Raw genomic sequence first — 12,762 nt, forward strand, 5'->3', positions numbered from 1 at the left:
ATAATTAATAATTATATAATATATTTCACTTAATCATTTTGAATTTTCAACATTTTCATAATCTTAATCTAACTTGCAAGTTCCAAAGTTGTTATTTATTTGTTGTTATCAGTGGGTTGCCAGAGTTACCGTGAAATAACAAGGCTAACTGGAGTTACCATAAACCAATGTTCAGTACTTGAGATGGTAATACATGGTATTACCCAAATACAAAAACTGAAAATTGTGAGAAATACGGAAAATGTTGCTCAGCTTGGAAAGTTTTTTGATAATACGAAATAAAATCATTAAAATCTGAGAAAACTCAAAATTGTCCAGCTGAGTTGCAGACTGACGGTCAAGTCGGCTGTGCTTACATATTGATTATAAATTCTATAGCTGCCTTTGCCGTCTCCGAAAGGATTTCAGTTTCAATAAAAAAATAATTAATAAATGATCTTTACTTGTTACAGTGAAATGATTTTTTTCAGTGGAGATTATCCTGAATAGGAGATAAATTGAACGAGGTAAGCGTTTAAAGTTTCTGCCCCTTGCACTCACTCTCTCACACACTTACTCATTTTCTCACTCTCTATCATTCTCTCTGTCTCTACTTGGATGAAACTATGACGGTACGGATCATAATATATTATTTTTAATTATTATAAATAGTTAAAAGACTGATATTATATTATCTTTTATTTAATGCTTAAATTTTAATTTAGAATCGTTTTTATTTATTTAATATTATGTTTACAAACTAGGAAAGATAAAATTAATTAGTTACTCAATTCAGCTGTGATTTATTTAATGAAATAATTGTTATTTGGTTTATATTTTTTAATAAATTAAATAGATGAACAAATTATATTTATTAGAACACTTATTAGTCTATGGTTAAAAAATAATATATCATAATATTGTATACTAGTAAACATAGTATTTATGTACAACACTAAGCAAATATTAATTTTATTTAAACTTAAAAAAATACGTTATTGTATTATGTTTAAAATAACATTTATTTCTTGAGTAAATACATAATTTTTTAATATGAAAACAAAAAAAATAAAAATAAAAACTACTTCTACTCTAAAATGTATTATAAATAATCGTTGACAAATAAGGAACTAAATTAATTTCAAAAATTATTGTAATTTATTTGTTTATTAAATATTTAAATTATACATTGTGATCAATAAATGTTCAATAAACCATCTAGCTCTCTATTTTTATTTCTTAATATGTTGATGGTATATTGTACCATAAATTATTTATTAAAATCAACTCAATAGTATTTGTATAATCACATGTAACCATTATTATGAAATATAAAAAGAAAAATAATTTTTAATGTAGGACCCTTACTAATTCAATAAAAAAATGTATAATTTCTAGCTTTTATGTCTTAAATTTTTGTATTTATTTATTTTACATTATTTTTATTCATATTTATATTATTATATATTGTATTAAATTACTTTTAAAGTAGATAAATTTCAGATAATAAAAAGTAAATATAGGCTATCATATAGTATGCAGTCTACCGACTGCTGTAGAATTATTGGTTACATATTAACCAATATATTACATAACATTGGTATACCTATTGGTATGTCATAGGAAATAATTTTCTATGTACTCTGCAGCCGGCCAGTTTTTACACAAGTTTTAAGATTTGTGATAATGTTTTGACAAATACTGAAAAATGCGAATATCAAGTGAAAGTGTGGAAGTGATTTGAATTTATATGTACATAAGGAGAGGGGTAAGAATAGGAGAAGTTTTAGAAGTTTTTGTTCTTTGACCAGTTGCTACTCTTAATGAAAATAAAACAACACAATATTCCACATTCTTGATAATAATTTAGACACAATTATTAAGCATTTTTATTTATAACTAATAAGTACTATATTTTACCATAATATCTATTTCTTTAAATTATTAATTTTTTTTTGTGGAATTTACTCTATGATATAATTTTTAATTTATTTATTTGCAATAGATTGCATACTATATGACAGCTGTAAATATATATATTTATGTATTCATATAATAATTATGTTTATTATAAAAAAGTTGTCATTTAACATGTAGTATAACAAATTTTAGATGCATGCAATTTCAAATTAAAGATTGTATGTATTAAATCATAATTTGAACTGGTTGACCTGTTGATATAAAAGCATTTATGGAAAAAAACAACATTTTTATTATGAATTATGATTTTATGAATAATAAATCATTAGCTTGCTTTTTTAATTATTGGCATTTTAAATTGTAAAAATAAGATAAATGTAACAGTAAAATTGTCCTAGACAAACCTTGAGTTCTATAGTCTGTACCAAATAAGAGTGCACCAGGCGGTGCACAAAAATCGGTCAAAACTCGTAGGTACATAATAGAGAGCATGACCAAAGACAAAGTGAATAGACCTGACCCGGGGTCTCTGCGGTTCATTTAGAGACACCAAAGTGGTGCTCTCTTATTTGATACAGACTATAGGTGAATTTAAATTTTTTTTAAATGAACTTCTTTTATACTTTAAACCTTTAATTAAAAAAAAAACTTTAACTTTCATTATAATTCTAATGGGGTACTTTTAAACCTCTAATGTCATTTCTGATTCATACTTGGTATAAAAATAAGCTAATGACAATTAATTTAGTGCAGCGTTTCCCAAATTTTTGCTCTGCCGAACCTTATAGAGATAGTTAAAATGATTGCTGACCCCCTTATTAAAAATTAAATTTTTGTTTTTGTATAATATACTATATAATATTAATATTTTCCATTTACATTTGTGGACGTTCTCTGGTACACGTGTGGATTACAGTTTGGGAAACACTGATTAAGTGTTTAGAGAAAATTAATTTTATGAATAAACTAAATATTATGTTTGTGATAATTAATATTATCCTATGTGTTATCTTCATTAAAACATGGGTATTAAACAATTATACAGATTTAATTATTTTTCTTTTGTACTATGATGTCAGATGTGTGACATAACTCAAACAACATAACCCAAACAACTCAATTTAAAATAAATTTACATAGTATATACTTACTCTACTTAGTAAATATGTAGATATGACATAAAATTCAACATACTGGTTTATAAGTTAAGAAAAAGAAAATACATCATAGTAAATAAATAGGTTAACAAGATGATTCACATGTTCCCCTCTTTAATTTATTGATATTGTTATAATAAAAATTCTGGTCTTTTGAATTTTTATGTATAATATCTAAAGACCCTATTTTAAAATAGATATTTTGATTTTTTTTTTCTTATGTATTTATAGAATATATTGAATACATAATTATTTAAAAAAAATTATTTGTTTACTGTACTTTGTTAAGATGATTTTTTTGATAATTTTGATGCATGTATATGTCATAGCCACTTTGTGAAATTGATCTTTCAAATTGATGAAGTGGCTATGACATATATATTAAAAATAGAATGAGTAGCTTTTGAATTATTTAATTATATATACAACAGAACTAGTTTATTTTTATGATTTTATTTAAAAATAAAATATAATATTATGTATAATTAATCCTGTCTTTAAGTACACTAAAAAATGGGAATATATATGATTGATGATGAGTCATTGATAATGTTATTGATTTTATTTTTTAAACTAACCTAACGTTATACTTCTAGAAAAAATACTTCTACTTGATTGTATAAAGCAGCGGTTCCCAAACTATGCACCGCTAGCACTGTATCCCGGCTCATAATAAATAATTTAAAATTTATAAAAAAAAAATTTTACTCTGTCTTTTATGGTATTTGCTGTAGGATACTGTGGGAAAAAAAATTGGGAACCGCTGGTATAAAGTATCATTTTTATATTAGGTATAATAATTTATAGTTAATACTACAAACAATACATATATTCATATAATACAAATAATTTGTTTAGTAATTATGGCAATTATAATTATTTTTTATATATTTAATCTTTATAGAATATAAACAATTCAACAATTTTGCTTAATGAAAGACTGTAAGTCATATTCAGTAGCACCACCACTGGCAGATATTGCATTAAGGAATATTTGGAATTTGGACATGGCATTAGACGTAAATACTCGAACTGAAACGGTTGAATTATTGAGTCGTGAAGCTGACTGCCTTAAACATAAACTTGAAGAAGAAAGAAAAAAACTTAATGATGTGACATGTATATAGTTTGATATGAAAATTATAATATTTGCTATATTAAATTTTTAATGATGATTTATACAAATATTTTTAGTGGCAAATGTTGCGGAACGACTAGAAGAAGTTACATTTCTTAATATAAAACCTAGACGTCTTTTAAAAGGAAACCAAGCTAAAATGTTATGTTGTGATTGGTCTCCAGATAAACGACATATTGTTTCATCTTCACAGGTACATACTATAAATTTATAAATATGCAAAAGTGTTTAATAAAATATGCTTGCTTGGTGTTGGTGCATACAAATGCTAGGATGGTAAATTACTAATTTGGGATGCATTTACAACTACAAAAGAACAAACTGTTACAATGCCAACAACTTGGGTAATGGCATGTGCCTATTCACCATCAGGCAACTTGGTTGCATGCGGGTAAGATTGTTTTAGGGTAGATCATTGATTTTTGTAATGTATTTTATTTTGAATAATAATGAAAAAATTCTTATCCAACTATGCCTGATTATATTGTGAAATAAGTTAAATTATAAAATAGAACCCAAATTATTTTTATTAATAAAATAATTTTTTTTTTTTTTGTATTTGAAGTGGTTTGGATAACAAAGTAACTGTGTTCAATATATCTAATCCTGAAGAAGATCCATCTGCTAAAAAGAAGACTGTTGGTACACATACAAATTTTATGTCTTGTTGCTTATTTCCAAATTCAGATCAACAGGTAATATGTAATTTTTTATACACATTAACAACACATTTTAATATTTTATTCAATTTTGTTATTAAGATTTTGACAGGTAGTGGAGATGCTACTGCTGCTCTTTGGGATGTTGAATCAGGTCAAATGTTACAATCTTTTCATGGCCATACAGGTGACATAATGTCCATTGATTTGTCACCATCAGAAATTGGCAATACTTTTATATCAGGTGTAAGTTATTTCAATTAGCATGTTTATACGTTTATAATTTATAATAAATAATCATTATATACACAAAATATATATTTATAAATTATTTTTCTTAGAGTTGTGATAAAATGTTACTTTTATGGGACATGAGAACTGGCCAAAGTGTTCAATCATTTGAAGGTCATCTTTCTGACATAAATAGTGTTAAATATCATCCAAGTGGAGATGCTGTAGCATCTGGATCAGACGATTCTACAGTAATAATAACCATTGTTTCTTTTTATTATATGTCTAATATATTTTTAACATTTATTAGTGTCGAATGTATGATCTAAGAGCAGACAAAGAAGTTGCTGTGTATTCAAAAGAAAGTATTTTATTTGGAGTTAATTCCATAGATTTTTCAGTCAGTGGTAAGTTTTATTTAATCTAAGTAGTAAGTACGCAATATTAGGTACATTTTATGAAATAAAAGTTTGATAAGTGTTATGCTTTAAATGGCTTTCCTAAATATTATAATTAAAGCCTCAATTTATATACCATAAAAATCTATAAAACATGCAGATTCATATCTGAAGTATGCAAAATTATTTTTTTACAAATTAATAAATAATTATCAGTAAAAATATTGCCCAATCTAATTATATGTATAAAATAGTTTAGATCTAATTAAACTCTGTGTTCCAATACGTATTATTCTATATGGATAGCCTACTGTTATCTTATTAAATACATGCAGATTTTATAAATTTACCACTAAAACATCCAATAGTATTCGTCATTCATTGATAATTTATCAATGTACATTATAATGGGTTATATACGATCAACAATATAAAAAGTTAGGTAAAAAAGTATGCATGGCGGCAACATTGTCGACTAGAGCAACCAATCACAGAGCGAATAGATCCGCCCAGGGAGTCCAAACGTCGCTTGGCGATTCATTTGGATGCGCCAACGCGGTGCGCTCTTATTTGGTACAGACTATAGGTATTTATACAAACATAAAAATGACTATTTTAATGAATAGATAAAATTATAATGATATTGTTAGGAGTCATAAGTTTGTGCCCTAAAAAAAATGCATAAATAAGCATGCACTTAATCATTAAAAACTGATAAAATATACATTGAAATATGCCTTAAAAAGTTCTAAAATATATACATGCATTAAAAATCTAAAACTATGCAGATTATAAAATGAAGAAATCATAAGTAATATTTGAATATTTTTTTTTATCAATGTTGATGAATTGAATGACACACACATCACAATAACGACTGAAATAGTTAAAACCAAGAATAAACTACTATAAATGTATCAAGAAAATAAAACTATTACTAATTACTTATGCTAATATAATACACTGATTAATCAAATGAAATAATAATTACTGCATTGTTTCTAGTAATTTTATGTTGTGAAAATTTCCATATTATATTTACCATGCGGAAAAGTAAACTATTGTATTTTTTTTATCAAATTTTTACCAAAATACATTAAATATAATATGCCCAATAAAATAGAAAATACATTTATGTGCCAAATAAGTTAATAACCCCGAGATATGCAAAAACACATAAAATAAAACTTCACATTCTTAATCAAAAGTACTTCAAAAATGGATTTCAATGTTATCTAGCATTAAATACATCTTAACAAGATTTATATGCAAATATGTGAACTTACGAGCCCTGATTTTTAGTATAATTGTAGAATATGCATTTACATATAAATCCAGCCCTTAATAATATTATAATTATAAATGTTTATAATGATTTATTATAATTTTTTTTCACTATTTGAAATAATCAATATAATGTTTAAATTATGCTATATTTAGGTAGAATATTATTTGGAGGCTATACAGATTATACAATAAATGCTTGGGACAGTTTGAAATGTGAAAGAGTGAGTTTATTATATGGACATGAAAATAGAGTTACAAGTATAAAACTTTCACCTGATGGAACAGCATTGGCTTCTGCTAGTTGGGACGCTTCTTTACGTGTATGTATATTTGCTGATTTAATAATTCAAATTCTGCAACTATTTAATAGGTATAATTTTTCTCATATTTTAACAAACATACATTTTAAAATAGCTTTAACTTAGCTCAATCAAAAACTATCTACTATTTATTTTTTAAATAAAGTGCTATAAAATAATACTTTGAAATAACCATGTTATTTCATGTAAATCATTTTTGAATAAGCATGTGACTGACATATAACGTATTAAATAAATAAACAACTTTTTTTGTTATAGGTATGGGCATAAGATAAGTTATGAAAAATTCAAAATTTTGAATGTAGATCTAGTCAGTAATAATTTGTTACGTACAATTATACGAGTTAATGTTGACAAGTAAATAATAATATAATCATAGAATAGTTAAATATTTAAAAAATAAATTTTTATTGTATGTTGTATATTATATTATTTTAAATATTAAAATTATTCTATTTGGAATTTTAAAACAAAATATACTAAACATTGAGTTTTATTCATCATCTTCTTCATTTTGCTTATAAAATTGAGCAAGCACATCAATATCTACAGGAACATAAAGCACATCAACATCACGTTTCCATTTCACTAATTCATGGTCAACAAATTCAGTTAACTGACTTCTCAAAGCAAGATCTGTACTAGCTAGAAACCGTTGACGACACCAACGGTACAAAGTTGAAAATGGAACTCCTAGATTAAATATTTTACATGCGTAAATTATTTTATAACAAATAAAACAAAAAAATGATTTACCTCCATATTTTTTATCATTTTTGTTTTCAATACGATCCTTAATCAGTAATAATAAGATACTTTTAGCATTGGATGTAAGCGATTTGAAAACATTGTTCAAACCTGAAAATGAATGTTGTGTTCCAATATTTTTTACCATTAAGGATTGTATAAAATTAGTTTCAACCGTATACGGTAAGAAATTGGTACAGTCCATCCAAAGAAAATTGTAATCCCCAAGTTTTGTATTATCAAACACTAAAAAAATATTTAAAAATTGAATACATACGATAAAAATTTTATATAAGCGAAATTTCAAACAGAACACTAACTTAAAGCAGAGTTTACTCTATCCATAGAAGCTATTAGATGTACTTTTTTTAACGAACTAATCCTTGAAAGTATATGCTGTGCTTTGTAGTTTTGTAATTCAACTCCATCCAAGTTGTTTATAAGAATATAAATATGTTCAGAAGTTTTTAATTTCAGTTTTTCTTCGATTTGCTGAATTGCAAGTTCAGCACTTCCTGGACAGCTATCTAGGTCTAATAAACCAATAGTTATAGATTCAAGTATCTAGAAAATATCAAATAAGGTATATAAAAATCAGACATGTTGTTAACAAATAAATGTATCATAAAGATAAATATAATTAATACTTCTTTCATTGTAAGTCCAGGAAAAAATCCATTAATCATTAAAACAGACTCTTCTGCCAATACAGACGTCCTAAAATCATTGATGATTTGCCTTTTGGACCCAAGCCCATAAAGTAGTAAATTAAACCCTTCCCTAAAAATTAAATTACTGTATAATATAGTATAACATAATGAATTAAAAACAAAAAATAACAGTAATTAATTACCTAAGCAAAGACAACCAGTATGGAAAATTTGACATAATATTCTTGTACAATGTCTTTATCTTTATATCATGTTTAGTATAAGAATTTCCTGATAGTTGATCAACTTGTTCTTTGTCTAAAACAGGATTTTTCAATAATTTCAAAGTATTGTCTGATGTCTTAGACTTTTTCACAGATTTAGCTGACTTGGATAAAAAATATTCATCTGATTTATATATCTAGAAAATACATAGTAAAAATAAAAACAAATATGTAAACACAATTTACAAAATATACATACAAAAGGAACATCCTTCTTTCTTATAGATCTTCTTAATGAAATTTGTGTTTCCTCTGGCTGCACAGTTTTAAGATTTGTATGTATACTAGAGTCACTGTCACTTTCATCACTAATACTATAATCTGAATCATTTAATTCATTAAGTTGTTCAAATTTTTGATGTGCTATTCCTAAAAAAGAATAATTGAATATTCTGTAGAATATTTTTTAAATGAATATACAATTAAATTAAGTATTAACCTTTTGCAATCCGTTTCCGAATAGTTCTAGGTGTTTTTGATGACACTTGTTCAGAAATATTAGAAGTATGAATTTTTTTTAATTTTTTAGGTGTTTCGTGATCAAATGCACCATCAGTCACTCTTGGAGAGTCTGTAGCAATAAATGATTGGTTATTAATAATTTATATAATGTATACATAAAATAAACCAGTTTACTTTAAACATGATTTAATATTCTACTTATTACCGATGTTTGATACTTCATTTTTTATTTTGGATATAGCAGATGAAGTTTTTGATCTAGTACATTTTTTTGATTTGATTTGATTTTCATCATCAGAGTAAGCTAAAACAAACATATAATTTATAGTGATAGAATTGTTAAATTGAGTAAAAAACCATGGTATTTTGATAAAATATTACCTACAATTGTTTACTAGTAATTAAAAAACCTCAATCAATTGTCAATATTTAGTTATTATATAAAAAATATTAACCAATAAATATGTCACTAACCCTTTTTTTAATAAAATTCAGTTTTCAAAATATTTAGACTAATATTAATTATACACTTCATATGTAATTTAAAAAATGATAAGTGTTTTTATTTCAATAATTGTTATTAGATATTTTTATAATCAATTACAAAGCTAGAAAATATTATGTATGGGTTCTCAAATTATTATTACAAAAATAAAAAACCTCAAAAAAAAATTTGGAGAATTTTTTAATATTTCTTACAAAAATTATGGTTTTAGTTTTTCAATTAAATACTATGATTGTATTTAAAATCAATAAATTTAATGAGCCAATCATGATCATAGAATTTAAATTTAACATACCCATTAGTGATCTATTCAAAGAAGTGGTATACTATACTTAATAATAAATCTATTGTATTCAAAATTAAATCCTCCCTTTCCCCTAATACAGTGGTTCTTAATCTTTATAGAACCGCGACCCAAATTTTCTTCTAAAAATCTATCGCAACCCCCTATATACTTCTATAATTACATAGTTTATTATAGTATAGAATCTATAGAATTTAAAAACAAAACATAAATTTCTCACAATCTGTATAATAAAAAAACTTCTCACGACCCACAGTTTAAGAAACACTGCCTAATATTCTGGAAACGCAATTAAGTAATATCATATGATTCTTTTAATATAATTATTATTATATTATTTTTGTTTAGATTTACATTTTAATATTCCTATAAATAACAACGAGTTTTTTAAAGGCATTTAAAAGTAATATAATAATATATAACAAAGCCTCAATATTAATGTAATAATTTACCTTGAGGACGAATATTACACACTTTTTGTTCATCTTTGTTATGATATTGGTGATTTTCACTATGTTGTGAAATTGTATTTTTTTGGTTAGTTGTGTGCCTTTTATTTTGTTTAGAATGAAAACCAAACATACGTTCACCTGGGACATCTCCATCTTCAAATAATGCTGTAAACAATAATATTGTGTAATATTTGATGACTATTGGCTAGTAGGTATTACCTTTTAAGCAAGGGTAGATTAAGATATGTAGTGGCCTTTGAGCAAAATATATTGTGAGGGCACCACAGAATAAACAGGACAATACAATTTTTGATTATTAATTGATTCTTTTATTTTATTTTTTTTTTATTTGTCAAAAATAAGCAACAATTATGATTATAATTGTCTTAGCTATAACTTTGTTTATTTTAAACTTTACAAGGTATAAGAATTTACTAACTGTTGAATTTGTTTTAGGTCTAAACAAAATAATGATATAAAAAAAGATTAGGTATTTTATAGTTAATATTACCGATTAAATTATTTTTAATGAAAAATTTGTCATTGCAACCATGTTACTACAACCTTTAATATTTAGTTTCTAATTCCCACCCCAATATAATAAATATTTTGTGAACGCATTTAATAATTATGCAATGAGCAACACTCCTCAATGATCATAGACATCACAGAAGCCTTTACTATCTATATTAACTCATTTATTTTAATTTATATTAAAACAATAATATTGATATGTAAAACACAAAAACAGCTGTTGCTTTTTAAAAGAAAATTAAATTTTAAATAGAAAAATAAAGATCAAATACAAAGATGTATGGATATTTTACAATGTGTAAATTTAATCAAATACATTTTTCTGTATATACCATTAGTTACAATATTGTGGGGCCCCTGGGCTCCGCCTTCCTCTAAATCTGACTCCGCTAATAAGTATTACCTTTGGGTTTTAGTGTCACATTTGGTTCGTTTTCATCAGACTCTTCATCATAAGTCTCATCTAATATTCGATTTGTTTTATTACCTAAAATAATAAAAAATGATCATTTTGATTAACAAAATACATGAATCGTGCTGAAAAAATTATTCATTAATTTTCAAAAATGACAGTATAATTTACTTTAATTTCCCTTTATGTTTCAGATTATTCAATAAATATTTAATTACATTCTTTTGAAGGTGAAATTGACTTTTATCTGACATTTATGCCAAAACAAAAGAGATAGAAAAAAATGAGCAAATTAAATTAAAATATTATTTTTTATTTAATGTATATAGATGTACCGTTGGCTTGATATATTTCTTATTTTAATTTTGAAAAAGGTGAATACCCGTTATTATTATAATTTACTTGCATTTAATTAGAACTCCAGTATTATGTGAGGTGGCGTCACTGGATTTATTTTTTCTGGTTGAATGGTTTTCTGCAAATAATTTTTGTATTATATTTTTAATTTTATGAAAACAGTCTGAATTTTATTTTAAAAAGAGGATTTTTTTTAAATTTATTCATTGCTGTTTAATACTCACTTGCGTCATCTGTTATTAGATGTTTAACAGCTTGATCATCAATGAACTCCACTTGAATTTCAATTTTATCAATACTTGGTAATTCCATCGTAATACTCTAGTATTTATGTTTTCATACAGCAAAAATAAAATGAAAAAGGATCCTTGAAATTTATACTATATCAAATAAATTATGTCTTTTATAGACTTTTATTTATCATTTATTTGTTACCTACTCAGTACCAATTATTGAATTATAGTTGTTACTAATTATAGATCTTTAATAAAGATTATAGTAGTTCATACACAGTACATTACTACATCAATCATATTATTATACTTGAATAATAAATAATAAATATTAAATAGTAGTAAATACTAAATAGACAGTTTTGTTATTATACTATTTAAACATTTTAAATTCGATAGTTCTAGTATTTTTAAATTTATAGTATTAGACGTCTTGTACAGTTAGTATATTATGTAAATATGTAGTACGTAACTAAAGTCTAAACTAATAAGTACTTTATAGATTTGTTTTAAGAAAATAAAAATACTCCGTTTCCCTCGGTTTTTGACTAGATATGAGATATCATTCTAACCTCAAAAATCAGCAAAAAGTAATTTATTTAATACCTGTGTGTTAATATTTTATTATATTTCTGGGGTTTTATTTTCACATCCCTTTGTGTGTTTAGAAAACTAATAAGTTAAAAATGTCCAAATACTAACCTAATGGATTTTATTTGTGGTCAAAATATAA

General features: G+C 24.8%; 2 protein-coding genes across 8 annotated transcripts; one reads left to right on the forward strand and one right to left on the reverse strand.

The window, feature by feature from the left end:
- Nucleotides 1-321: 321 nt before the first annotated feature.
- LOC114125759 (guanine nucleotide-binding protein subunit beta-5) lies at nucleotides 322-7,585 on the forward strand. 2 transcript variants are annotated; one of them, XM_027989530.2, is made up of 10 exons: nucleotides 322-506; nucleotides 3,961-4,175; nucleotides 4,251-4,387; nucleotides 4,467-4,585; nucleotides 4,760-4,889; nucleotides 4,956-5,099; nucleotides 5,195-5,335; nucleotides 5,395-5,491; nucleotides 6,923-7,089; nucleotides 7,348-7,585. In XM_027989530.2, exons 2-10 carry the CDS (start codon nucleotides 3,989-3,991, stop codon nucleotides 7,357-7,359), a joined length of 1,134 nt encoding a protein of 377 aa, XP_027845331.1. In that variant the 5' UTR covers nucleotides 322-506; nucleotides 3,961-3,988; the 3' UTR covers nucleotides 7,360-7,585. The 2 variants fall into 2 exon arrangements, with proteins under 2 accessions (XP_027845331.1, XP_027845332.1); XM_027989531.2 differs by lacking the exon at nucleotides 322-506 and adding an exon at nucleotides 597-611.
- On the reverse strand, nucleotides 7,474-12,498 carry LOC114125758 (origin recognition complex subunit 2). Of its 6 annotated transcripts, none has more exons than XM_050201619.1 (13): nucleotides 12,236-12,498; nucleotides 12,021-12,117; nucleotides 11,846-11,914; nucleotides 11,431-11,514; nucleotides 10,494-10,658; nucleotides 9,438-9,536; nucleotides 9,210-9,341; nucleotides 8,970-9,139; nucleotides 8,690-8,907; nucleotides 8,484-8,616; nucleotides 8,157-8,400; nucleotides 7,846-8,082; nucleotides 7,474-7,782 (listed from the first exon to the last, which is right to left on the reverse strand). In XM_050201619.1, the coding sequence occupies exons 2-13, from the start codon at nucleotides 12,106-12,108 to the stop codon at nucleotides 7,583-7,585; spliced, it is 1,839 nt and encodes a 612-aa protein (XP_050057576.1). In that variant the 5' UTR covers nucleotides 12,109-12,117; nucleotides 12,236-12,498; the 3' UTR covers nucleotides 7,474-7,582. The 6 variants fall into 6 exon arrangements, with proteins under 6 accessions (XP_050057576.1, XP_027845328.1, XP_050057575.1 ...); XM_027989527.2 differs by having other exon boundaries at nucleotides 12,232-12,498; XM_050201618.1 differs by having other exon boundaries at nucleotides 12,021-12,163; nucleotides 12,236-12,497.
- Between the last annotated feature and the right edge of the window lie 264 nt (nucleotides 12,499-12,762).

This window comes from Aphis gossypii, chromosome 2, assembly GCF_020184175.1.
Source record: "Aphis gossypii isolate Hap1 chromosome 2, ASM2018417v2, whole genome shotgun sequence".
Lineage (NCBI taxonomy): Eukaryota > Metazoa > Arthropoda > Insecta > Hemiptera > Aphididae > Aphis > Aphis gossypii.

Coding starts and splice junctions, on each gene's coding strand:
- LOC114125759 (XM_027989530.2), top strand. CDS start 3,989: ATGAAAGACTGTAAGTCATATTCAGTAGCACCACCACTGGCAGATATT. Junction 4,176..4,250: donor AAAACTTAATGATGTGACAT/GTATATAGTTTG, acceptor AAATATTTTTAG/TGGCAAATGTTGCGGAACGA. Junction 5,336..5,394: donor CTGGATCAGACGATTCTACA/GTAATAATAACC, acceptor AACATTTATTAG/TGTCGAATGTATGATCTAAG.
- LOC114125758 (XM_050201619.1), bottom strand. CDS start 12,108: ATGGAATTACCAAGTATTGATAAAATTGAAATTCAAGTGGAGTTCATT. Junction 9,537..10,493: donor GTGTAATATTCGTCCTCAAG/GTAAATTATTAC, acceptor TGTTTGTTTTAG/CTTACTCTGATGATGAAAAT. Junction 8,083..8,156: donor TAGAGTAAACTCTGCTTTAA/GTTAGTGTTCTG, acceptor ATATTTTTTTAG/TGTTTGATAATACAAAACTT.